At 51.8% G+C, this 27,524-nt stretch overlaps 2 protein-coding genes across 10 annotated transcripts in view; both read left to right on the top strand.

Annotated features, from left to right (window-relative positions):
* DAG1 (dystroglycan 1) overlaps positions 1-16,783 on the top strand; it is a 68,468-nt gene extending 51,685 nt beyond the window's left edge. For all 9 annotated transcript variants that reach the window (XM_068559552.1, XM_068559543.1, XM_068559547.1 and 6 more), the window contains one exon: positions 11,956-16,783. In XM_068559552.1, the coding sequence (XP_068415653.1) occupies positions 11,956-14,358 (2,403 nt within the window). In that variant the 3' untranslated portion in view covers positions 14,359-16,783. The remainder of the gene's footprint in view (positions 1-11,955) is intronic.
* Positions 16,784-26,947: 10,164 nt separating this feature from the next.
* The window catches only part of BSN (bassoon presynaptic cytomatrix protein), an 85,405-nt gene continuing 84,828 nt past the window's right edge, over positions 26,948-27,524 (top strand). The window contains exon 1 of the mRNA XM_068558336.1: positions 26,948-27,141. Coding sequence (XP_068414437.1) covers positions 26,948-27,141 — 194 coding nt within the window. The remainder of the gene's footprint in view (positions 27,142-27,524) is intronic.

Here is a 27,524-nt window from a genome sequence, read left to right as displayed (position 1 = left end):
TGGGCTTATTGCTGTGGCTTCTCTTGTTGCGGAGCATGAGCTCTAGGTGCATGGGCTTCAGTAGTTGTGGCACGCGGGCTCAGTAGTTGTGGCTTGTGGGCTCTAGAGCGCAGTAGCACGGGCTTAGTTGTTCCATAGCATGTGGGATCTTCCCGGGCCGGGGCTGGAACCTGTGTCTCCTGCATTGGCAGGCGGATTCTTAACTACTGTGCCACCAGGGAAGCCCCCAATAAAACTTTACTTTTAAAAACTTTACTGAAACTGAAATTTTAATTTCATGTGATTTTCACGTGTCAAGAAATACTATATCTTCTTTTGATTTTTTTCCCCCTCACTCGTTTAAAAATTGCAAAAAACATGTTTAGCTCATGGGCTGTACAAAGACAGGTGGCAGCCCAGATTGAACCTGCGTCCCCTGCATTGGAAGACAGATTCTTTACCACTGGACCACTGGGGAAGTCCCATGGCCACAGTTTTCTTTTTTTTAAATAAATTTATTTATTTAATTTAATTTATTTATTTTTGGCTGCATTGGGTCTTTTTTTTTTTTTTTTTCATTTGCTTATGTTTGGTCTCTATCCTGCATGCTGAAGATTTTCTTCAAGTGTTTGCTAATCCTTTATTTATATTAAAAACTGAAGCACTGGACAACAGTTTGGAAAGTCTGTGTGTGTGTAAGTGGGGGGTGGGGTGGGCTTGCTGCATGGTGAGTGTCATCATGGGGTGGTTGTGTGATTTATTTATTTATTTATTTTTGGCTGTGTTGGGTCTTCGTTGCTGCACGTGGGCTTTCTCTAGTTGTGGTGAACTAGGGCTACTCTTCGTTGTGGTGTGCAGGCTTCTCTTGTTGTGGAGCACGGGCTCTAGACGTGCGGGCTCAGTAGTTGTAGCACACGGGATTAGTTGCTCTGCGGCATGTGGGATCTTCCCGGACCAGGGCTCGAACCCGTGTCTCCTGCATTAGGCAGGCAGATTCTTAACCACTGCACCACCAGGGAAGCCCTGCATTGGGTCTTTGTTGCTGAGCGCAGGCTTTCTCTCGTTGCAGCGAGCGGGGGCTACTCGTCGTGGTGCGCGGGCTTCTTGTTGCAGAGCATGGGCTCTAGGTGTGCGGGCTTCAGTAGTTGTGGCTTGTGGGCTCTAGAGCACAGGCTCAGTAGTTGTGGTGCACGGGCTTAGTTGCTCCACAGCACGTGGGATCTTCCCAGACCAGGGCTCGAACCCGTGTCCCCTGCATTGGCAGGCGGATTCTTACCCACTGTGCCACCAGGGAATTCCTCATGGCCATAGTTTTCTAACCCTTGGCCTACAGCATTCTTTCCCCAGAGGTGTGGCTTGAATATGAATTAAAAGTATTCCAAGGTCTATACTTTGTTATGGTAGTTTTTAATATCTGTTTTGCACTTAGATTTCTACATACACATAGTGTTCTGGCTATTTATTGGTATGTTTAAAGCATAAGAACATAGTGGTTTGAAACAGCCAATTTGTTTTGCTCACAGTTTTGTGGCCAAGAATTCAGGGATTTAGAGCTAATCTGGGAATCTCATCTCTGCTGCACATGGCACTAGCTAGAGTGGCTTACCTGGGCCTGGAGGATCTACTTCCAAGATGGCTCATTCATGGCTGGCAAGTTGGTTCTGCCTGTTGACAGGGAGCTTACCTGGGGCTGCTGATCAAGGTCCTTGGTTTCTCTCCATGTAGACCTTTACACAGATACTTGGATTTCCTCACAGTACAATAGCTGGGTTCCAAGATTGAGTATTCCAAGATACAGGAAGTGGAAGCTGCCAGTCTCTTAAGGCCTGGGCTTGGAAACTTGCACAGTGACACTTCCTTTGTACTCCATTGGTCAAAGCACACCCAGGCTCTAATGAGTCTTTATCAACTTCCCTCTCTGACCCACAAGCCCCAGGCATCTAGATTAGAAATGGTCACAAATTCCATGCCACTCTTCTCATTGAGAGGTGTGTCTATGCCCCTTTCCCTTGAATCTGGGCAGACCCACTCCTCACCTCACCCTCCTTGTGTTCTCTTCCTTTTCCTTTTTGACCCCCTCTCCTTAGCTCATGGCTTGTTCTTAGGGTGGCCTTGTGTTCTCAGAGGTGGTCATACTTCCGAAGATCCTGGCTCAGTTCCATGGAGCGCTTTCTAGTTTGTGGAGTCTTTGAGAAAGATTTCCATGTAATCTTCATAACACCCCAGTAAGCCAGTTTCTAGTTTATTAGATGAAAAATGGCGTTTTTGGAGGTACATTTCTTACCCAGCATCAAATTTCATCTTCTGAATATCCAAACCCTGTAGTGATTACCCTTGTTCCAGTGGCCACTGGAATGTTGTACATGGATTAGTCTTGACCAAAGGTGCCTTGAGTCGATACAGTGAGCTGAGTATTTGCTGTATCTGGCAGAGGGACATTTAACAGGCTTATTCACTGGGGGAGCAAAGAGATTTTACTAGGAAAACAGGATTTTATCTGAGTATATCTATCTGTGGAAAGCAGACCATTTAGTAGATGATTAACCTGTAGAAAAACAGGTGAAAATGTGTGACTCTTCATCCCGAACAGTCTTGACATCAGGGTTGTGTGGGGTGGGAATCAGATCAGAAAGCCTGACTTCCTTCCTGGAGCTTTGGTTTCCCTATGTATAAAACAGGATTGAAAAGTCTTTACATTAAAGGAGTTGGTTTTTTTTCCCCCCCATTATAATAATGATGTATAAATGTACATTGTAGAAAAAGGGAGAAATAAAATCTCCTGTGGTTCCTACCACTAGCATACTCCTCCATCATTTTCTGCGTTCATCAAGAGGTGTCCGTGTCACATACACACACAGACATTTTAGACAGACCTGAAATCATGCTGAATCTATTTTTTAACCTTTTTTTCATTCACTGTAGTTTGAGTTTTTTTCCTTGGTTATTAAGTATTCTTTGGGAATGTAACTTTTAATGGCTGCCCAATATTCTTGTGTATGTGAGGAATATTTCAGATCTTGGTCCCAAGGAGCCTTGTTGGGGTGACCTGCAAATCATATCCATCACTATTACTGTCATCCAAACTACCACTCACTCACCTCTTCCCAGGCGTCCTGCCTCTGTTCTTAACCCCTTAGTCTGTTCTCCATACTGAGGCAAGAGACATCTTTATCTTTGTAAAGCTTACATCTGCTAAAAACAGGCCTCCCCTACCCCCCTGCCCTTAGGATTAAGCCCTGTTTGATCTGGCCTCTGGCCTCTTCTCTCTCCCCTTTCCCTTTGCATACCTTGTCCCAGCCACACCAGCCTCTTTCTGCCCCACAGATATGCCAAGCTCAGGGCCCACCCCAGGCTGCTGGCTCTTTTTTTCTTCTGTCAGCATGGGTACAGCCACCTCTTTCAGGCTTAATTTCAGCATTGGAGCCCTTTCCCTCCACCCTGATGAAGGCAGATTTCTCACAAAACCTTGTGTTATCTTCTTAGCACATTTTTGTACTTGAAATTCTTGTTAGTCTGCATGTTTGATTCCAGTCCCATAGTAGGCCTTCAAATGTTTTTGGGCTGGCAGAGGGAAGGAGAACCCCCTCAGTACCTGCAAACCTGCTTTGGATTGTCAAAGCCTACCTGCCAGGGACTTATCTGGTGGTGCAGTGGTTAAGAATCCACCTGCCAATGGCAGGGGACATGGGTTCGATCCCTGGTCCAGGAAGATCCCACATGCTGTGGAGCAACTAAGCCCATGTGCCACAACTACTGAGCCTGTGCTCTAGAGCCCACGAGCCACAACTACTGAGCCCTCATGCCACAACTACTGAAGCCTGTGCGCCTAGAGCCTAAGCTCTGCAACAAGAGAAGCTGCCTCAATGAGAAGCCCACACGCCACAACGAAGAGTAGCCCCCACTCCCCACAACTACAGAAAGCCCGCGCACAGCAACGAAGACCCAACACAGCCAAAAATAAATAAATAAAATAAATTTGTTTAAAAAAAAAAAAAAAGCCTACCTGCCTGTTTGTAGGAAGAAATGCCAGCCTGTGTCAGGGCAGTAAGAGACTAAGCTTGCCTAAGCCTCATGTGGGGTTCCCAGGTAAGGGTTGGCCTTCCAATCAATTAGCCGAATTGCCTAATGAGGACTCATAGGCAGAGCATGGTCTGTCCTGAGACCTGATGAGATTAGATGGGGTGGTTGTCATACTTGCTGACTGGTCAGGAGATGTGCATGGGGGTTGGTGATAGAATAATTCAGTGTTTGTAACAGACCATGTAACAGTCTATAGAAGGGGTAGAAAATTAAGTCTTATGCTAAGTGAGCTGCACTGGCTACCTGCCAAGCCTTGTGGGACCTGTGTGGGCTGATGGTTGTGGTATTTCAGGAGATTGTGGCAACTTTGGGAATCACAGTGACAGAGGAAGTGCTGCTTGGCATCAGCCAGGTATGCCCATCGGGTAACATCAACTCCTAAAACAAGCACTTCCCTATATTTTATACACCAGGCTTCAAGGAAGCAGGTCAGGAGAAAGAAGAACGGGACATGCCTGCCTGGAGGATTAGCCCTGAGGTCCTGGATCTTTTGCTCTCCCCCACATCTGAGACTCTTTCATGTCCAAACAGTCCTTGTCCAGTCTCATCCCAGCCAGCACCTATTACTTCCCTGCTGTTCTCTAGCTCTACCTCAAGAATCAATTTGCTATTACTGACCCCATTTTAACTCCCAAATGGACTCCATTGATCTGATGATGTAAGAAGGGGCTACGGGCTACCTCCAGACCTTTGTGGCCAGCATGACCTTACTGAAAGACCTGTGCCTTGGGTCTCTTCTTTTCTCCTGTGGCCTCAGGGCACCCTAAAGGAGATGGTCCTGGCGTGTGCTCCCTTGGACCAGACTAGATGCCTGTATGCAAAGCTCATCCCAGGTCTTGACTGTTCTTTGCTCTCACAGGAGTCTTAGGTCTTAGAACACCCTCTCTCTTCATCAGGGTCTGTGGGTATAGGTCCCACGGAAGCCAGCTTTGCCTTTGCTGGGCAGATCCTAAGCTGTCCCAAGTTGGCCATAGTATAAGTTACCCCCCTGACTTCCCTCAGGATTGGCGCCGGCTCCCTAAGGGTGCCTCTCCTCTGACTTGAGTGTAGGACTGGCTGAGGAAGGTGATTATATGGCTGGAAATGTTCTAACTCCTCCTCTCTGGGGTGGTCAGGAGAGAAGTCTTTGCATCTCATGAAATGATTGGGCTACCCCTCTAGAGCCCTCTCAGATGTCTCATTTTGGTAGTGCCCATGAGGATGGCTTTTCATCCCTGCTTCCCTTTAGCCTCCTTGTCTGGAGACAATGTGGAATTTCTCTCAGCCCAAGATGTCGGCAGACTGGGAGCAGCCCTTCCTGGGACTGTGCTCTCATCTGCTGGCATAGGCCCCCAATTGTTCCCATGAGAACAATGGGTACTCTTTTTGGCCAGGAAGGGGAGCTCATGAAAGGAGTATTTCTTTGGATGCTTGAGAGCTTTGTGGCAACCCCGCCTGCGTGAGATGAACTGCAGTTTCTTCCTACCTCAAGTGGGTGTTCCCTGGCTCTGAATTGATCCCTTGTGAACAGAGCACACTGGGAAATGCGGATTGGCGAAGGAAGGCATCCTTGGGGGTGGGTTGTCAGAATGGCATTTGCCCAGACATATCAGCTCAAATACTTATTATTGAATATATAGGCTTCTATGTTTTAGGAAAAAAATTACTGACAAGGACTGAAAACATGACAAAGTAAAAATAGTTGATGTCAGGGCTTGGGATTGAGGGACTGATTCTGAGAATTTTATTAGTGGCTATAACTATGCTAAGCTGTCCCTTACTTTGGGGGGAAAATGATTAATTTTTGTTTTCAGATGAGAACAGTTAACATCAGATAAAATGCTTCATAATTCAAACCAGAGGGGCACTGATGGGGCTGGACAGGTTGTGTTCAACATGTGATCCTGTGGCCTTGGCCTTTGTGGCAACAGCCATATTCTGGTTTGAGGTTTGAATGTCAAGCAACAGAACCAATGATTGTCTCTCATGGGTGTGGCTCTGCTCTACTCGGTAAAGCAAAGTATGTCTACCCTGGTTCTACCCTGGTTCCTCACCTTCTGTGGGGGCAAAGTCTTGGCCTTTGACCTCAAGCCAGAGGCTCTTCCTGTTGACATGTGCCATCTCCCCACAACCCAGCCATGTGACTGCCCATGTGCATCATTTGCAGAAGCTGAGCTTGGCCACAGAGCAGATTAGTCTCACTGTCATAGTCCATGGCACAGACACAGGATCACCCTGAATGTGAGTCAGCACCATGGGGGCCTCTGAAACGTGACTGGAAGCTGACTCCATCAGAGGGACTATTTCCTGCCCCCCTGAGCAAAGGAGCCCACCACACAGTCGGCCTACCCCAAGGAGGCCTTGATCACCTCATGTGTGAGTGCCTCCAGGGTGTTGCCTATGGTACCCAGCCATAGACGGCTGCAGGTTGGCTCAGCTCCGCAGCTTGGGTGAGGGGTGAGGGGCTGAAGAGTCCAGGAGCCAGTGACCAGGTCTGAGGGAAGGCAGGGACTTTGCCAGGGCAGGCTGCTAAGAGGCCCAAGCAATGGGGTGTCACAGGGCAGCAGTTTGTGCCACTGTGAAATGGACCACTGAGAAGACCCTCTGGCACATCTATTGGGGATTCAGGGAAGGGCCCAGCCTGAACCCCTGGGGCTGTCCTGTCTTGAGGTGTTGGTTGGAAGGTGCCACCACTGAGGCTCAAAGGACCCTCCAAAAGGTTTGTAGTGTGGGGGAATTGTCACCAAATGCAGTTTCTTGATTATACTTTATTCCTAAGATCGCTCTTTGCTGGCCAGCATCAACTCACCCAAGTGACAAGTATATGAAAGTGCTCATCCATCTTTCTGGAACTTTTGCTTGCCATTTCTAAGTCCCGTAACTCCTGCATGGGTAAGATACCACCTTGTGGGTTCTGAATGATAAAGCTTAGGTTCTCTTGGTTTTAGAAACCAGTGGTCATATAGTTAATTAAGCCCTAGTGAGAGTCCAGCTCCTCAGTTTTGATGGGCAGAAATCTGCTCTTTGATGAGGGACTAAGTAATATAAGCCCCTCTGCCGATTTGTTCTTTCTCCAGGTATGTTATGCTGATTTGGAGTGAGAGACTCTACTTGGCGTTGCATGGTGTTTTAGCACAGGTGCCGTATCTTTATCAGACCAAGTGTTTGACAAGTCTACTGTGCAAGAGAAGGCTCCAGCGAAGAAGTTGAAGAGAATGTCTGAGAACTGAATAGGAAGTCAGTTACTAGTCATCTGCTAGTATAGACTGAGGAGTGACCAAAACCTTCATGTTTGGCAGTTCCCCAATCATTGGTCATGGTGATTAATTGTGGGCATCGCTGGGCAGGTAGTCTTCAGAACTCCTTATGTGTCTGCCCAGGTTTTGTGGTTTTGATTCTTAATGTTTTTGGATGTACTTTATGGATCAAGATTTCTAAAATTGGGTGTGTGGCTGTTCAAGATCTTGTTTTCCTCAGTGCTGGGCTTGCCTTCCATCTCAGAAGCATGTTCTCTCTGAGGGTTGCTGAAACTGGAAAGATTTCTGGCTCTTTCTGAGTGGCCTGTGATCTAGAGCCCATGATCTCAAATCAGGCTTCCTCCTGCAGTTTCTGCCTCCTGCAGGTGTTCCCATTGCCTGAAGTCTCCTTTCCAAGATGGCTGCTTTATAAGGTCAGCAAGGGAGTGTTGGTATTTAATGATGGAGGGTGACTTGAAAACCTGGGGGTGACTTGAAACCCTGGGGGAGTTCCATGGCCGGGGACAGCCTGTCACCCCAAATACATGTGCTGGTGTTATGAGCACTTCACACAGAGCTCTGATTCCTGCTTCTTGCCTGCCATTTCTAGCCTGGCAGTCCTTAGAGGGTCAGTTGTGGGTGGTTACAGTACAGCTAGGACAGAAATTTCTATATGAGTAAACTAAAGATTCCAAGGATAGTCGGAATCTCATGTGCAAATATGCCAGGATCAAGCACATCTCTTTTAGACTTAGAGGATGTGAGTGCTGGCTTTGGGCTGTCACCTGCAGCAAGTTCTCCCTGCCCTCTATGCCCCTCAACGTTTTCATCCACTCTTAGAAAACAGGTCTTAACAGGTAAGCAAGTCCCTGAGGGTCCCCAGCCTTGGCCGTGTTCCCCTATAGGGTCCTGGCTTCCTCTTCCTGTGGCCTCTCCACTTCCCTTTGATGCTTTGAGTTTCTGCTTTGGGGTATGAACCGGGAGACAAAGCCTCAGTGTGTGCTGGGTCCAAGGCCATTTGGGAAAGAGGATGGGGGAGTGGAGCCTGGACACGCCCTGGATCCATTCCTGCAGGAGCCTCACAATGTGTACTGTGTCCTCTTTCAGCCCATAGGGGCGGGTGAGGAACCAGCACTGACAGAGTCCAGCGTGTGCCTGGCCCTGTGATCATACAAGGCTGGCATCTTTTCCCCCTTCTTACATATGAGAAAACTGAGGCTGAGGTTGGATGAAGCCTCAGACTGCCTGGAGATGGGGCTTCCCTTCGGGTACGGTGTTTTTATAGAGATGAGTCCTGGCTTGTCATGGGGGCTGTGTCTCTGAGAAGGAACTTTCATATCCTACTTCACCCTTAGGCCCTGAGAGGAAAAGTGGTCTAGAGCCTGGAAGTTTTGCAAGCTGGGGAGGATGTCCAGAGTTCCCATGGACTGAGGGGCTCCTGCTTTGTCACAGTAGAGCAGGTGTTGCATCCCAGAGCGTTCCCTCAACTGAGTGCCCTTGAGAGGGAGGGGGGCCGCTAGTGGAATCCTTTGGGGACTGTGGACACTGCCAGACCTTCAGGCATGTTCAGACTTCCCAGTTCAGGGGCTTTCCCTAAATGGCCTTGAAAATGCAGAGATGTCAGCTTCCCTGTGACTTGGGTAGGTTCCTTGTGGAACTCAGATTTGTTTTGCTTCCTGTGGCCTTTCTATTAAAATGAATCATTGCCAACCAAAGTGCTGCCTGGACCTGATGTTTGCAGTACCAAGATGCTCAGAGATGCATGGATTTTAGAACGTTCAGGTTAGAATCTCTCCTTGTCTGAGGAGTACCCAACACGCCAGGGACTGTTTGCTTCCGGGTGTAGATCCAGGTTGAACACCTATCCTGTGGCCAGGGCTCCAGTACCCTGAGGAGCCAGAATTTGCAGAAGGGAGGGCAGGTGCAGGGTGGAGTGGCTTGGCTCTGTTTTTCTGACATGGCTTATCCCAAATATTGTCTCTAAAGCTGTGGGTAGACCATAGTGAAAGAATTTGTTTCAGTAACCAAAATGAAGCTACACAGTTCTGCTCTTCCATCGCCCAGTTTGAGATTGAGCATTATAACTTGCTTTGGTGACACCTGGGGTTTTCTTTAATGTTTGTTATTTATGTTACACGTTATTAACATGCTAAAATGTTACTTGGCGTAGTTCAAATAAGTGTATATTTTCTAAGTCTGGCTGTGTGGGAGCCTTGACCAACCTGGGTTTATGCCTTAGGGCATGTCTGACAACAGAACTGTGGCTGTTGGGGGTCAGCAGAAAGGGAAGCCGAGCCAGCCAGGGAAGCTTGAGGAGGCGAGGGCCCTTCTCTGTTCTCTCTGTTATAAAGTGCCCTTACGTAATTGAGACAGACTTGAAAAAGCACTGACGCTGCTTACTCATCTGTGCTGATGGAACACACGGCGCTGGGCACAGGGCTAACTGCCTGGCCACTGAGGCATATCCCATGGGCCTGGCCAGCCACTTGGCACCCATCTGGAGCCTCTCCTGGTCTCTCTTGGCCCTGTTCAGTCTTCTCTACAAGTGGCTTCTCCTTGGCTGACTTCATCCAGAGCTCCATTCTTGGCCCTCCCTTTCTCCTTTCTCTGCCCGATCTCTTGCAGGTGTCCTCTCATTCCAGTGGTAGTCATTGGGATGGAGTGGGCTTAGGAGAGATACCCTTGGGTGGCCGGAAACCTGGGTCCACGCCCTGGCTCACCTACTCTCTTCCTCTCAGGAAGTTCTTACCCCACCCCTGTAAAACATCTCATGGTTCCCTTGACTACTCCATTTGGCCTTAACATCTTTGCTTCACATTTTTTGCAAAACTAGATCATTCAACCTTTGCTTTATATGTTTATATGTGGATGTGGCAGTTTTTATATTTAACATAATTGAACTGAAAAAATTTAAAGCATAGGTTTTTCAGTCAAAGCAGTTGTAATAAGTATTTTTGTAGCTAAAAAAGATTGTAAAGGAAGACTATATTTAGTGTTTTTCATGGATTTGAAGACACCCATGTGTACAGTTATTTTACCATTTCTGATGTTGGCTCTGTTTGCAGTGGATGGTGAGTGATGGGATGGGGGATTCTTAGTGGTTCATTAATTAGATGATTGTGCACCCTAGGGTTGATGGAATGTGGTGTCACAAAAGAAACTCTGTGAACTCAGTGGTTCAGAGAGCAGTCAATAAAGGACAACTCCTAATAATGTCATATGTCTTCTCATGGCTTTTTGCTGGAGGTAGGAAATCTCTTTATAGGCAGGGTAAATATCTGGTCTCTGATAAGGTTGATGGAATGGCATGCGCATGGACACCTGGGTCCTGGCTGGGAAGAGCAGGTATGAGTTCAGGGTCTCTTCCCCAATCACTCAGGCACCTGGCTCTTGGAAGGAGGAAGCCTGACAAACCAGAGCCCCTGGGGAACCCAGCAGCCATAGCTGTGGCCTTCCTGCCACAGGGAGGGAAGCATTTTAGTTTCCGTCTCCTGACAAGCAATGACCAGGAAGGGCAATTCCTGGGCCGAGGCTGGCAGTAAGACATGCCATCTGTTGGCCATTGTGTTTCTGGACTTGATGGACAGGGCAGTGGAGCTGACTGAGAGTGCCTTTAGGCAGACCAGAGAGTGGATCCCACCTTTCTTGCATTGGGGGCAGGAATAGGTGTTTCCCGAAGGTGAGAGAAGTCATAGATGGGGCCTGGGCAAGAGGTGAGTCTTGTTTGCCTCTTGTCAGCTGATGGTGGAAGTTTTTATGGTGGCATTCCCTTGGGGGCTTTACGTATTACCAGTCATGTCGCTGTGGAGGACTTCCACCCTGAAATAAGTCTGGGAGGTGCTGTTGGGTGGAAAAGGGGATGAGCTCCTGAGGCCTGCTCTGTGCTTCGGCTTTCCAAGGACAGAGGTAAGCTCTGTCCATTTCCCAAACTTAGTTGACTACAGAATTCTCTTTTAGAGAGACTGGAGGTCCTTGGAATGCCTTTGATAAACACTCTTCTTAGAATAATTGTTTACATTCCCCTACCCTGGGCATTGCAGTTTTTCTTGAGATTTGAAAAGCAGTGTTAAGACATTAGATACAGCTAACCAAATGTACCCCACTACACTTGAATGTAACATGGTGGTTGTAAAATGAGGCATCTGGGGGCATTGAGTTGTCCCTGCACCCAGACCGGCGTGCATTTCCACTTCTGGGCAGGAGAGGCACTCTAGGCCAGGCATATACCTTGAGCAAAGTTGTGGTGTCTGTGGAGGGTAGGGTAGAAGTCTGAGGCAAGGTTGGAAAGTAGTGCTGAGGGATGAGACACTCGGGCTTGATTCTGCAGGCAGAGTGGACGAGTAGGTGGCAGGGCACTTCACTGGTATAAAAACCTGCAACATTCTTGAGCTCCATGGCATCAGTTCTCTGGGATGAGACATGTGTTTTGAGTGCCAGAACTGCTGTCTCCCCACCGTGTGGCCTTGGGCGAATCATTTGCCTTCCATGCTAGCCCATCTGGCAGCCCCAGTCTTTCGTGACAGGTAAATGAGCTCCAGGAGAGAGGCGTTGGTTCCTCCACCAGGAATTCTGAATTGTACCTCAGGCCTGTCACACAGGTTAGGCCAGTGGTTAACTGTTGTGATCATTTTCGGGTTATGCAGTGATGGTGGCAATTAACTCATGCTGACATCTCTTCTAGGTATCAGCAGCAGGGAAGGAGGCCTTACCGTCCTGGCTGCAGTGGGACCCACAGAGCCACACCCTGGAGGGTCTCCCCCTTGACACTGATAAGGGCGTGCATTACATTTCAGTGAGTGCTGCACGGCTGGGGGCCAACGGAAGCCACGTCCCGCAGACTTCCAGTGTGTTCTCTATCGAGGTCTACCCTGAAGACCACAGTGAGCCACAGTCTGTGCGGGCAGCGTCACCAGACCCTGGTGAGGTGGTATCATCTGTCTGTGCTGCCGATGAGCCTGTGACTGTCCTGACAGTAATTCTGGATGCTGACCTCACCAAGATGACCCCAAAGCAAAGGATTGACCTTCTGCACAGGATGCGGAGCTTCTCAGAAGTGGAGCTTCACAACATGAAGTTGGTGCCAGTGGTGAATAACAGACTGTTTGACATGTCGGCTTTCATGGCTGGCCCAGGAAATGCAAAAAAGGTGGTAGAGAATGGGGCCCTGCTCTCCTGGAAGCTGGGCTGCTCCCTGAACCAGAACAGTGTGCCTGACATTCGTGGTGTGGAGGTCCCCGCCAGGGAAGGTGCTATGTCTGCCCAGCTTGGCTACCCTGTGGTGGGTTGGCACATCGCCAACAAGAAACCCCCTCTCCCCAAACGCATCCGGAGGCAGATCCATGCCACACCCACACCTGTCACTGCCATTGGGCCCCCAACCACGGCCATCCAGGAGCCACCATCCAGAATTGTGCCCACCCCCACATCTCCAGCCATTGCTCCTCCAACCGAGACCATGATTCCTCCAGTCAGGGATCCTGTGCCTGGGAAGCCCACAGTCACCATTCGGACTCGAGGTGCCATTATTCAGACCCCAACCCTCGGCCCCATCCAGCCCACTCGGGTGTCAGAAGCTGGCACCACAGTTCCTGGCCAGATCCGCCCAACAATGACCATTCCTGGCTATGTGGAGCCCACGGCAGTTGCTACCCCTCCCACAATTACCACCAAGAAGCCACGAGTATCCACGCCAAAACCAGCCACACCTTCTACTGATTCCTCAACCACCACGACTAGAAGGCCGACCAAGAAACCACGGACACCCCGACCGGTGCCCCGGGTCACCACCAAAGCTCCTGTCACCAGATTGGAAACCGCCTCCCCGCCTACTCGCATCCGCACCACCACCAGTGGGATGCCCCGCGGAGGAGAACCCAACCAGCGCCCAGAGCTCAAGAACCATATCGACAGGGTGGATGCCTGGGTTGGCACCTATTTTGAGGTGAAGATCCCGTCGGACACCTTCTATGACAACGAGGACACCACCACTGATAAGCTGAAGCTGACCCTGAAGCTTCGGGAGCAGCAGTTGGTAGGCGAGAAGTCTTGGGTGCAGTTCAACAGCAACAGCCAGCTCATGTATGGCCTGCCTGACAGCAGCCACGTGGGCAAGCACGAATATTTCATGCACGCCACAGACAAAGGGGGCCTATCAGCTGTGGATGCCTTCGAGATCCATGTCCACAGGCGCCCTCAAGGGGATAGGGCTCCTGCTAGGTTCAAGGCCAAGTTTGTGGGTGACCCAGCAGCTGTGGTGAATGACATTCACAAGAAGATTGCCCTGGTGAAGAAGCTGGCCTTCGCCTTTGGGGACCGCAACTGCAGCACCATCACTCTGCAGAATATCACCCGGGGCTCCATTGTGGTGGAATGGACCAACAATACACTGCCCCTGGAGCCCTGCCCCAAGGAGCAGATCACGGGGCTGAGCCAGAGGATCGCTGAGGATGATGGCAAACCTCGAGCTGCCTTCGCCAACGCCTTGGAGCCCGACTTTAAGGCCTTGAGCATTTCTGTGACAGGCTCTGGCAGCTGTCGGCATCTACAGTTTGTCCCAGCGGCGCCACCCAGGAGGGTGCCCTCAGAGGCACCACCTACGGAGGTGCCAGATAGGGACCCTGAGAAGAGCAGCGAGGATGATGTCTACCTGCACACGGTCATTCCGGCCGTGGTGGTTGCAGCCATCCTGCTTATAGCTGGCATCATTGCCATGATCTGCTATCGCAAGAAGAGGAAGGGCAAGCTCACCCTCGAGGACCAGGCCACCTTCATCAAGAAGGGGGTGCCTATCATCTTTGCAGACGAGCTGGACGACTCCAAGCCCCCACCCTCCTCCAGCATGCCGCTTATCCTGCAGGAGGAAAAAGCCCCCCTCCCCCCTCCTGAGTACCCCAACCAGAATGTGCCCGAGACCACTCCTCTGAACCAGGACACCGTGGGAGAGTACACACCCCTGCGGGATGAGGATCCCAATGCGCCTCCCTACCAGCCCCCACCGCCCTTCACAGCCCCCATGGAGGGCAAGGGCTCCCGTCCCAAGAACATGACCCCATACCGGTCGCCCCCTCCCTATGTCCCCCCTTAACCCACAAGCGCCTGGGTGGACGCAGGGGTAGGGCAGGGCCCTGGAGACAACACGGTGTTGTCTGTGGAGACCAGTGGCCTGCAGACCATCGCCCACTGGGAGCCGACACCTGACCTAGCACACGCTGACACACACGGGGCCTGGACAAGCCCGCCCACTTGGTCCTCCTAAACCCCAAAGCAGCTGGAGAGACTTTGGGGACATTTTTACTTTTAATTTTTGCCTAACAGCTTTTTGTTTGTTCATAGAAAATTCTTCGCTGCGTTTTTGAAGGCTGGCTCTGAAAGCACCGTTTGGAGTAGAGGTAGATGGAGGGAGCGAGGAACCGTGAATGAACTCGCAGGCAGTGCTGGGCGGCCTCCCGGCTCTCTGCGTTTTGCCTTTAACACTAACTGTACTGTTTTTTCTATTCACGTGTGTCTAGCTGCAGGATGTAACATGGAAAACAGTAGCTAAAGATTAAATTCAAAGGACTTTCAGAACTTAAGGTTAAGTTTTTACATTTAATCTGCTGTTTACCTAAACTTGTATGTGTAATTTTGGGGTGGGTATGGGAAATTGCTTTGCTAAAAATAAGCTCCCAGGGTGTTTCAAACTTAGAGAAGACCAAGGGACAGTATTTTTTATCAAAGGAATCCTATTTTTTCACACTACGTAAACTTCGTTGCTCTGATACCCCAGAGAGCCTGACTGGGGGCCTCCTGGCCCTGGCTCAGGGGCCAGGGCCCTGGTGCTGGGTTTGCTGTCCCACTGTTGCCAGGGGCTGGAAGCTGGAGGGGCCTCTTAGGCCATGGACATCCACACCCCCACCCCATGCACGCTAGCGGCCCACAACCAAGGGGTCTTCATTTCCATGGAAAGGGGACTCCAAGAGGCAGTGGTGGCCGTGGCCCCCAACCTAGGTGCTCCAGGTGGGCCAGCTGCTCGTGGGGATGCCTGGGGAGGTCGAGAGACTCGACTACATCAACCTGTTTTCTTTTACCCTTTTTCTGTGCGTTTTTTTCCCCCCTCCTAAAAGGAATATCATGGATTTTTGAAACACTCAGTGGGGGACATTTTGGTGAAGATGCAATATTTTTATGTCATGTGATGCTCTTTCCTCACTTGACCTTGGCCACTTTGTCCCAACAGTCCACAGCCCAACCCTGACCCACCCCACCCCTTTTCTCTGGCGCTCCAGTCCCAGGCCTTGGGCTTGAACAGCTGGGAAAGGTCTGGTGGCTGGGGAGGAGTGCCAGCAATAGTTCATAGTAAAAATTTGGGGGCTCTCAAAGCTAATTTTTTACTAAAGTTTTTATACAGCATCAAATTGTTTTATTAAAAAAAAAAAGATTAAAAATGGTGATGCTTACAGCAGTTTGTACAAGCTCTTAGTGTTGATTCCATGGGACTGACGGCTTTGCTCATTTTGATTTTTTTTCCCCCCTTCTTTTCCTAATGGTTTAAATTCTGGAATTACACTGGGGCTTCTTTTGCCTTTTTTAGCAGAACATCCGTCCATCCATCTGCATCTCTGTCCCGTGACTCAGGGGCACCCACTCAGCTTTGATTCTCCTCCTTTGGAAGAAACCATTTTGAGCATGACTTCTTGATGTCTGAGAGTTATTTTGGGTACCTTTTAGGGAGGAATGCCTTTTGCAATAATGTATCCCTTCCATGATCGAGGGCGGGTGGGTGGACCCAGGCTCCCTTTGCACACCACGCAGCCACTTCTAAGCCATATTGACCATTTTGCAGAGGATTCATGTGTGCTGCCTCAGGAGGGGAGGGACGGTCAGAGTGGAGGGGTCTCCACCCTGCCCTTCTCTGGAGGGTATTCCCGCTTGCACCTTCTCCCACAGGGCCTAGCCTCTCTCTCCTGCCTGGTCCCCTGGTGGGGTGAGCAGTGCCACTGTGGGGGAAGCCTGTAGATGAGGGCTCAGTGGACCTGTGATGACTGGGCCTTGTGCCTCCAAGCCCTGATCCAAGCCGGAGTTTCCCCAGTGCCCCAGAGTCAGGAGCGCAAGCTGAGTCTGACCTGGTGAGATTATTTTTGATGACCTTGCCAAAAGATAAACAATTTCCAGTGTTCCAGGTGAGGGCTTTGAAAGGCCTTCCAAATAGCTCCGTTGCCCCTAGCAACCCCACCATCGGGCATTGCCACGCAGAGACGTGGCTGGCCCAGAATGGCCTGTTACCATAGCAACAGGAGGCGATGGGGCAGTGAACAGAATAACAACAGCAACAATGCCCTTGCAGGCTGCTTCCTCCCCTGAGTGCCCGGCTGGCAGTGGTCTTTGGACTCTGTGACAGAGAGCCAATCTCACATTCAAGTGTTCACCAACCACTGACGTGTTTTTATTTCCTTCTATATGATTTTAAGATGTGTTTTCTGCATTCTGTATAGAAACATACCAAACTAAATAAAACAGTGTCTTTATTACAATGCCATTGCCTCCAAGCATCTCTTTCCCTGGCCCCTACACAACATGAGTGTAGGGTGGAACTGGAGTCCATGTGACAGAGGGAAGAGGGGACCCAGCTAGGCCCACTCGGAGGTGGCCTTTGAGCAGCTGACCAAATAGCCTTCACATCCTTACCATTTCTGTGCCTCTGGGAGGGGTGGGTGTGTGCACCAGAAGCTCTGCCAACCAATGAGCCCTCCTTAGCACCTCTTCTGCCTGAGCCAGCTGAGATAAATCTCCTTGAGCCTCAATTTCCTCATCTGTAGTGTGGGGTGGGGAGAGGAACGGGCAGAAAACCCAATGAGACTGGGCGGGAGGGGAGGATGGTGGGAGAGGTCTTGCTACAGGCTGTCTGCCCCAGAGTGGGTCAGCTTCTGCAGGTCCCAGACAGGGGTCCCTCAGGCTGGACCCCCTGCCCACTACCTTGTGGGGTTGAGGCTGGCCAATCTCCCAGGTAGTCTCAAGGCAGGTTTGGCCTTGGCCTTGGCCTTGGAGTGGGGAGAAGGGGAGAATGGTTTCTGGCCAGGCTGTTATGCCCTCATTGGGCCTATAGTTTCTGGGGGCCTGCCCCTAAGTGCCCTGCCTGGGATGGACAGGCCAGCTGGGTAGCCTTAGCATGACTTAGTGCCCAGGAAGGGGCAGGTTGTCCTGGGACACTGCCAGGGCGTGGGAGGCAGGGGATGCAGCAGCTGTGTCTTCAGAGGCAGGATCAGGGCCATTGGTCACAGAACAACTGGTGCCTCTTTTGGGCTCACTCCCACCACCACAGGGTCCTCACCATCTCCACCTACAGCCCCCAGGCTGCTGGTCTGCTCACAAACTTCAAGACCCAGAGCTGAGACTGGTCCTGTATTGCAGATAGAACTGAGTCCCAGAGTTGGGAGTTGAGTGTCAGACAATTACTTGTAGGATAGCACACTGATAAATACCAGGAAAAGCTGTCCCCAGTGCAGAGTTCAGGGACACATACCTCACCCCAAGACCTAGCTGCAGGAGCCCAGGAAATGACCCTGCCCTTGCTCTCTTGGCCTCAGGAAGTTCTGCTTAATGTCTAACCTGAAGCCACTGGGTTGAGTGGACTCACTGTCCTGAACTCGAGTAAAGGGATCCCTGCTTTCAGCAGAGAATAGTAAGGTCAGCAGGGTAGGAAGACGAGAAGCCACCAGGTTCTCTGGCCTCTGCTCTGCCCTCTCCTTCAGGAATATCTGATGTTTGGCCTGGCGGGCCTCTGACCCACAGCACTCCTGGCAGGTCTCCTTGGTGGGGATAGGGACTGTCTACTCACTTTTTTCAAGCTAGAGAGGGTGATGTAAGAAAGGGGCAGGAAAAAAGGGCTACAGTGGGGGAGGGGAGGGGGAGCTGTCAGACCCACAGAAATCTGCCTTCCCCCTCTGTCTCTGACCCAGGGCAAGCTCCCAGGATCCCTTTGGCCTGGCTTCCCCATCTGTGAGATAGGACAGTGCTGTTCTCCAAGGGATTCTGAGAAACCCTGGGAACTGGGGGAGTGGAATTGGGATAACAAGTCACCCCCACTGCATCTGCCTGTAAAAGGGTCAGAGAATCCAAGCAAGGCTAGAAGACTCTTCATTCTTTCCTGGTATAAAGGTACTGCCTTGGGCCAGGGCATTGGCTGCAGAATATTGGGGTGTCTAAGAGCTCCTGGCCAGCCTAGTTCTCTAGAACATCACCAGTTTGGTGGGGACTGGAGGCTCCAAATGACTCACCCACCTCCATTTGTTCCCAACAAGCAGAAGAATCTACAAGAGGCCCTTCCCTGGCTGCTCTAAAGCATGGAAGGCCCCACTCAAGCATCAGTCTTTCAAGGGTGAGCTTCACTCCTCTCTCTCTATTACTATATCTTAAAAATACAAATGAGCTAATGCTTTTAAGCTAAAGCTTCCTGCTTCGCTACCTTCTCAATCACCATGTTGAGGCAAGGTGACTGAGGCCCAGAGAGGGCAAGGGTCCAGGTACTGCGGCTAAGGCAAAGCAGGTTCAATTCTAAGTGTGACCTAAACACTTCAGGTTTTTTCAGATTGTAAAATTCTGTTCATTTTGTAGAGCAGCAAAAAATTATTTGAAGCCCCCCTGGGAGATGGCACCATTTCCCTTATGAGGACCCTAGCAGACCCAGAGAAGATATGGCAAGAGATTCAAAGTGAGGGTTCCCATCTGCTGGGAATGGGTTGCTCCTACACCTGAGGGCAGCATGGAGCAAGGGCAGCCTGGAGACCTGGCCACTGGGGCCCTCACTGGCCCCACTGCCCTCAGTGTTGATGGGCTCACTCCCACCACCACAGGGTCCTCACCATCTCCACCGACAGCCCCCAGGCTGCTGCTCTGCTCACAACTTTCAAGACCCAGAGCTGAGACTGGTCCTGTATTGCAGATAGGACTGAGTCCCAGAGTGGGGAGTTGGGGGTCAATTACTTGTAGGATACCACAATGATAAATACCAGGAAAAGCTGTCCCCAGTGCAGAGTTCAGGGACACATACCTCACCCCAAGACCTAGATGCAGGAGCCCAGGAAATGACCCTGCCCTTGCTCCCTTGGCCTCAGGAAGTTCTGCTTAATGTCTAACCTGAAGCCACTGATGGAGGTGACCCTAGAGTCTCAGCTGGGGTGGGGCTAAGTTGGTCTGTTTGTGTCCCTGTGAAGGCTCCGTGTGTCCAGGAGGTGCCCCTGGGTGGTTTCCGGGCGGTAGCAGGGGCAGCTCTCAACCTTGGTAGTGGTTCAGGGGTGCCCCATGTCAGCCCGGCGGAGAGCCAGTTGCCTGGGGCTCTGGGCCAAAGAGGGGGGACAGTGTCCATGGGCTCCCAGGAGGTGGCGCCACAGGCTGGAGTAAGCCTGACAGCAATGGGCAAGTCAGGCTGTGGGCGGGGTTAAGTAACAGCGGAGGCTGGCTGTGGGAGGGTGGAACCCGGCCTAGGGCAGAGCTGAGACGGCCGGGCACTGGACCAAGCCTAGAGCGGGGCGGGGCCGAGCGGGGCTGTAGGCAGGGCTAAGGCGGTAGGGCCTGCTGCCGAGAGCCGCTCCGAGTTAGGCCGCGGACTGGCGCTTTAACTGGGCGGGTCTTTTCTCGCTCAGCCACCGAGGCACAGACCCTGAGGGCATTAGGGTGCGAGTTGCTGGGGTTTAGAGCCTGCCTTTCGCCGCGGCCGTTCTCCTTCAGAAAGGGAAGCTAGAAGAGAATAAATGGGAGGGGCGAGTCTGGGGCCCAGGCTTCCAGATGGCTTCTGTTACTGGGGCCCTGCTGGCAAACCTTGAATTCGGATGTACTTAGGCAGGAAGGAATAAGGACCTTTCCTTTGCACCTTAGCTTTTGTAAACCTCCAGGATTCCTGCGGTGGAGGCCAGCATGGGGCCTGCACACAGTAGGGCTCAGCGCTTGTTGGATGCTCCCTGAGTCTCCTGTTCCTCCAGCCTGAGAGCTCCTGAGGACACGGCCTAAAGTGCTGCGGATCTGGGAGGGTCCTGGATGGAAGCCAGGCGGCTCCAGTTGCTGTGCCCCTAGGGGAAGACACTTGGCAGTAGAAACAGACAGGGATGGGGTAGCAGATGACACTTTCTCTGAGTCGACCCTGGAGTGGGGGCACCCTGAAGGCCCAGGGAACACCCTGCCCAAAGCTGTCTCCACAGCCCTGGGCACTCACTAGGACAGCAGAGACCATCCATTTGGCAGTTGGCTAGAGCTCCCAAAGGCAGGGCTGAGTGTACTCTTGCCTTGTGTCCTCATGGTGTTGCAGCCTCAGGCTGTAGAGGGCAAAGCCCAGGTTTGGGATTTGCTAAAATGGCTGGGAGTTCAGGTTAGGCCAGCTCCTTTCCCAGGGATCATGCCCCATTTCCCTCAGCATCTCTGTTGCAAAAGGTCTTGGGAGAGAAAGGTGAAGAAAGGGGCTGGCTCCAGCCCACGATGGCAGGGGATGGGGAGGTCCTGATGGGAGGTGGCAGCAGCTTGTCTCCGGGTGTGCCTGTGGGAGAGGACCAGCTTTGTCCTGGATGAACTCGCCCTCAGGGAACATGTGCCTAGTTGGGCTGGACAAGGAGCTGGGCTTGGGGGATGCTGAAGGGGATGGAGTCCTCCTCTTGTTTGAGGAGCACATGGTGCATATGTGTGTAGGGGGGAGGCCAGCGTTCCTGTGTTCAGTACAGTGATTAGAGGGCAAATGAGAGGCTAAGGAGGCATCCAGTGTGACCCCAATGGCTCTGACTCAGCAGCCACTGTGCCTCCCAAGGCCCACCCTGGGTCCCAGGCAGTACAATCAGCTTACTCCTCTCCTCAGAGAGGCCCTAGGCCAGGCAGGGCTAGGAGAGGGACACAACCACCCTCTGAGCCCCAAGAAGATCCCTGGAGCAGATCCGGGGATGAGGGAGGGCTTGGTTGAAATGAGCAAAGACTGGGGGAGGGAGGGCTCAGCGGAACACATGACCTTTCTGTTCTCTGAAAGCAAGAGGAAGATGTACTTTGTTCAGCCTTACTAGGAATTCCTCAGTCTGTACTGTTAGCTTATGGTCAGAAAGGCCACCTTCTCGGAAAGCTGATGCCCATGCCAGGCCTGCCAGCTGGGGGAGTTATTAATACATAACTAGCAGTGCTAACCCAGATGCTGCTGTGCAACTGATCCCTGCTGCTACCCACCCCAGAACCCCAGGGAAACCTGAGTGTGACTTCAGCCTTTATAGCCTGGTCTGGCCTGGTGGTGCTTTGGCCACACCCACGGCTGCAGGGGATGGTAGTGGTCCTGCACGGAGGGCCAGCAGTCAAGCCCTACAGATTCAGGGCCTGGTTTGAGCAGCAGGCAGACAAAGGCCAGACTTGGAGATTGCAAGTTCAGTGAGGGTGGAGTAAGCTCAACAGTCTTGATTTCGGCTGCATCCTTGGGGCCTAGCATGATGCTGTCTTTATTCTAGGGCTCAAAAGTGCCAAATTGAACTGAAATTTAAATTTAACTAAATTGAATTTAACTGAATTGAAATCATCCATCCTAGAAGAGGCCTAAGGGACTGTGGACCTTCTTTCTACTTGCCATAAGGGTTTTGTTTCACTGACCTGCCCTATTCTGTCCATCTTTCCTGGAAGGCAGGAATTCTTCCAGTGGCTCCTAGAACCTCCCTGGACAAACAAACCTTATCATAATCCACTCTGATCAGGGCAAAGATAAAACTCAGTGCAGAGAGTAGCTATGTCCCATGGCCTGAAATCCCTGGTGGTAAAGGGTAATTCTCAGTAATGGGCTTGGGTTTGCAGTAGTGGAGCCACAGAGGGTCAGGAGGTAGGGTTCCCTTTAATAGACTTCCCTGAAGACATGTGGAACTGAGTCTGATGAAGGGGTTGAACTAGCTTCCCCTTCCCGTGAACTGTCCAAGTCATGTCTGATCCTCTGTTGCCTGGAGTAGGATACATGGGCTGGTTAGGAGAGGGCATAGGGGCATGACTTGCCACCTGACCTGTTCCCCCCGCTCCCCATCCATGGAACAGAGGTAGGTGGAAGCAACTCCATGGAAACTGGGATCCTAGTGGGAAGGACTGCAATAGTAACTGAGGTAGCATTTTCTTTTTTTTTTTTTTTTCCATTATTTATTTATTTTATTTTTGGCTGTGTTGGGTCTTCGTTGCAGCACGTGGGATTTTTGTTGTGGTGTGCAGGCTTTTCATTGCGGCAGGCAGGTTTTCTCTATTTGTGGCGCGCGGGCTCAGTAGTTGTGGCGTGCGGGCTTAGTTGCCCCGCGGCACGTGGGATCTTAGTTCCCTGACCAGGGATCCAACCCACGTCCCCTGCATTGGAAGGCAGATTCTTTACCACTGGACCACCAGGGCAGTCCCGAGGTAGCATTTTCTATAGTTTACAGGAAACCATTTGTGTGCTTGTCTCTCCCCTTCTGCAAACTGAACTCCTTGAGGGAAGTTCCCACAGTCTTCACTGGGCCTGGCACCGAGTAAGAGTTAGGGATGCACTGGCTGAAGGAGGATGAGTGTGCGTGCATGCATGAATGAGATCTGCAAAGCCAGCCTGGAGGCCTGTTTGGGGGAAGGCAGAGGGGCAAGGAAAGCAGCATGTTTTGACTTGGACACTTACAACTTGGAGAAACCATGTCTTCATTATGTCACAACAAGCCTTTGGAAGCACATAACTCTAATAGCAATGGGGCTTAATTAGCTTTCTTGGGAGCAATGCATGGGCGGTGGGGCTAGGCTGGTGATAAACATTTCTGATAATTTTTTTACTGGTTTTTTTCACATAATTCAAGTAAAGATTTGCACATTGCAACAGTAAAGGAAGTATGCAGACAAGGCATCAAGCAAATTCTATACCTTTCAGTTTTGCTCCCTTTTCCTACTCTACAAAGGGCATGGGTCATCTGAAGACCCTAGTACACAAGCAAAATTGTCCTAGCCAGCCCAGATGCGCTGCTGAGCAGGACAAAGATTGATCAGGTTTCTTGTTTGTAGCCTCATACCAGCCTTCGGCTTGCTTGAGAGCTGCCTTATTCCCCATGTTAGTGGGTAGTGCTGACAAACCTCAGCCAGGAGGGAAACCTGTTTCTTTGGGCTTCCTTCCTTCCTCTTCAGTCCTGTTTTTCCATCCCAGAGGAGGAATGCACACAGGGATCCAATTTCCTGAGTTGCTTCTCACTTGGAGGTGAGATAGGCCTCAGCATCACTACAACAAAAAGAAGAGTGCAGAGGTCAGGGGGCCCTGTAGATGGGAGCCAGCTCTCCCAGCATCTCTGGAATAGTCCAAAGCCCGTAGCAACACGTCATCCAGAACTGTCCTCAGTCATCCTTCGTCATTCTCTCCCATCTCTATGTTCTCTACCTCCTCTTCTTGCCTGCAAAATTTGTCATTCCTCTTCACCACCATAGGCATCTTCACCTTTGGCTCCTGACCCTCTCTGTGGAGGTCACCATGCAGAAAGTAGCAGCCCAGGGTAAACTGGATTGTGTGGGGAAGCAGGACAGCCTCAGAGTCTGCACTCTGACCCCCTGTGCATGGGCTTGCCTGCCTGTTGCCTTGCCCATGGCCCAGCTGGCATCCAGGTGCAGCTCCTGAGGCCCTGCATCTCTTCATTCTTCCAAGATTTGCCTTCCAATGACTAATCATTTCTACAAATCCCAGCAGCAAGCTGGCTCTGACTAGGCCTTTTCCTACCTGGATAGATTTTTTTCCCCTGATTTCATTTTCCCTCTGGTCTTCTATAAGTGTTTGAGAGCACAGACTGGAGAAGTAAGTGGACATGTGTCCATCCATCAGTTCTGTTTTGGCATGTGGACTGATTCTCCTCCCATCTGGTCTTTCTCCAAAATGACTGCTATGTGTCATATGTCACACTGAAGTGGGAAGAAAATGCCTTTGGCAAGTGAAGTTTAGGGGGCTGGGAAGCTTCTGTAGGGTCTCCAGGTCCATCCTGTTCCTGGCCAGGCAGCAGCTGGACGAAGGAGGGAGTGGTACCAGACATACCACACAGCTGGTTTGCACAAACCGAGAGATTTGTGCATTCACTTGTCATGAAGTCAAGCCTAGTGAATTCTCCTAGGTCAGTATAGGCAGCTTGTCTATGACCCCTCCACCAGGAGACACTCTGGACACAACCTCAGCACCCTCCTTTTACTCATTAAGTCAACAACCCAAATGCAGTGTTGCAGGAGCTACAGCCAAAGGCCCCTCTGATGTGCTTTTAGACTGGTGGTTGGTGAAGCCCTTGGAAGTGCAAGTGAGGGAAATGCTCAGAGCTGCAAAGAGAACTCAGCCCAATCATTAGCCCCTGAGGTCCTGCTGAAAGCCAGCCCAGGGGATAGGACAAGCCAGACAATGTCCTTCTCTTGAGGAACGCCCACTGTAGGTCAAGAGGAAGGAAACAACCCCTGGAACAATGAATAAAAACTGGAGACTGAATCAGAGCCCCAGACAACCAGAGGCCAGCACCATCCCATGGTTGGCAGGAATCCCTGGGCTGAATGCCAGGGGTGGATGTGGACAGGGCAGGCATGTTCCTGGCGATGTTTCTCAGAGGAAGTGGGACTGAGAGTTTGAAAGGAAGGTAGGGGAACCACTACCCCACACTTCCAGGTCTCTACTGTGTCCTTTGTCACCAAGGCAGCAAAGACCCTGGAGTTCTGCTAACAGCCAGCAATCCACTCTGAGGCAGGCAACTCCCCAGGCCCGCTGCCTGGGTAGGGCTAATTACCCCCATTGGTACCAGGGACATGTTGATTTAAATCTGTGGAAAGCCACAGCTCCTATGGCTTCTACAAAAACAGAAAACAAACATCCTTCTCTCCCCCGCTATCAAGTGGCCCAGCCCACACTGACTGGTGTCTGTGAAGCCAGAAGGGCCTGGGTCGGGCCAAGGTCCGGTCATTGGCCTGCCCATAGTGCCTTTGTACACGTTCTTCCGCAGGAGAAAAGGTGTGGTACAAAACCCCCAAATCCCAGACCACCCACCAGAGGGACAACTAATAATAAAGTTGGTCATGTGTATGCTGGGCACTTGTTGTTTTATTTGTTATCAGCCACTCCACTCTCATAATCCCCCATGTTAGAAGGGCTAGTATTATTATAACTTTGCAGGCTAGTAAATGGAAGCTTGGTGAGCCTAAGTCAGTTGCCAAGGCCCCATTTGGAAAGTGGCAGGACTGAGGTGTGGATCCTTGTGGAGCCTAGATGTGCACACGTAGTCACCAGACACAAAGATGATTGAAACACAGGAGGAAACACAGTGAAGACCATCATAACATAGGCAGAGAGGCTCTCATCATCCCAGGCAGTCAAAGTCAGATAGTCAAGTCAGCGATCCAGGCTTCATGGAAACTCCATCCCAGAGGTTGGGGGAAAGCAGATCAGAGTGTATGGGAAGGCCCAGCCAAGGTCTGTCCATCAGCCTGGTTATCAGTGTTCATTGGGATCCCTGGATTAGTCCAGGTCAGGTTAGAACTGCTGACATCCCTTTTGATATATTCATCATCAGGAGAATTAAATGGGTTTATAAAATGGGTCCAAATTTACTCAAGTTCTTCTACACAGCCATGATTTATGAAGCCAGGAATAGTTTGGAAGATAGTCTGGATCTTCTAAGAAATATTCTCCCTCAGGAAAGCACAGGTTTGTGTGAGAAGCCAGGAGGCAGAGTAGTATGCAAACACTGAAGTCTGGAAAAGTGAGGTAATGGTTAATGCAGAGGCAGCCTGCAGCCCCTCATCTGGGAACAGTCCCTAGGAACCGCAGCTCAAAGCCTCTAAGAAATATCAATTCCTCTTCCCAATCTCAAAGGTCACTGTCCCAGGGCCTGCTGAGGCATCCCTTCCATCTGGCTTCAGGCCAGCCCTGACACACCCTCTACCTTTCCCAGGGACACTTCCTGCGACTCCTGTCCCGTGGGACCAGGCCTCAGCGTGAATCCCAGATGGTTTTCATTGCACCATCTGGATAAAGTCTTCACCCCCCAGCTAGCCTTTGAGACCCTCATAACCAGCCCCATCACCCAGCATCCTTTATCTCCTTCCTTCCATGACATTGTGCCTCTTAACACTCTTGTTTATTTGCGTTTCCAACTCCTAAACATCCTTTAATGCCACACTCGGTGTCCCCTCTCTGAGGCCTGTTCCCACAAAGTCTGCCAGGTGGCACACTTAAGTTACCCAAATGAGAGCTCCCACTCCCAAGTTCTCCGAGTCAGAAAGCGCCACTGACTCCAGGGCAGGGCACGGCGCGACGCCCCCACAGCCCCTTCTCGTGATCCGTGTCCCTCCAATCCTGGTTAGGTGGGAAGCTCCCACCAACCGCCGCTGGGCTCCTGATAAGAGCCCTCGCCGTTCGCGTCGGCCTCAGACGGCGCATGCGCTGGCGCCAACGGCTGTTTCCCTGCGACCCCGCTTCTGGCTCGTGTACTAGAGTCCTCACGGGCTGGCGGGAGCGCGCGCACGCGTGGGGGGGCGTCGTGTGCAGGGAAGGGGCACCCGGGCCGCGCATGCGCAGCGGCAGGCGGCGGCGCGAGCAGGGCTGGGAGACGATGGCGGCGGCGGCGGCGGCGGCGGCGGCGGCGGCGGCGGCGGCGGCGGCGGCGGTGGCACGGAGTGTGTGAGCAGCAGCCCGGGAACCGCCGGCCCGGGCCCAGTGCGACCCCGACCCCGCCCGGCCGCCCGCCATGGGCAACGAGGCCAGCCTGGAGGGCGGCGCTGGCGACGGGCCGCTGCCGCCCGGGGGCTCCGGCCCCGGCCACGGCGCGGGGAAGCCGCCTTCAGCACCGGCTGGTGGAGGACAGCTCCCGGCGTCAGGCGGGGCGCGGGCAACCGCCGGACCACCCGGTCCAGGCCCCGGGCCCGGTGCCGGCCCAGGCACGTAAGTGCGGGACACGGCGGCGCCCGGGGGGCGGGGATCTGTAGCCTGAGGCCGAGGCCGAGGCCGGGGCCCACGACCCTGCGGTCTAGTCTGGACAGCGAGGTCGGACGTCCGGCCACACTTAGAACCCAGCTGGTTTGGCATGAGCGGGTGGTCGCGGGAAGCGGCCCTCCCTTTACAGCCGCCCGGCCTTAGTAAAGCAGAATGGTGAGCGCAGGGTCAGTCCGGGCCTGCAGACCGTGACTCCGTCACGAACCCCAAATTCGCTTCCTCCCCAGTGCCGGGCTAAGGAGGGGCTTATGTAACCTCTGCCGGGTCCCTCTGCAATGGGATGGAAAGCGTCCTCCTGTCTGCTGGAGTCTGCATGTGTCCATTGTGTTGGG

This window comes from Eschrichtius robustus, chromosome 12, assembly GCF_028021215.1.
Source record: "Eschrichtius robustus isolate mEscRob2 chromosome 12, mEscRob2.pri, whole genome shotgun sequence".
NCBI lineage: Eukaryota > Metazoa > Chordata > Mammalia > Artiodactyla > Eschrichtiidae > Eschrichtius > Eschrichtius robustus.
The sequence above is the reverse complement of the archived record's forward strand: the minus strand, read 5'-3'. Positions and strand labels throughout refer to the sequence as shown.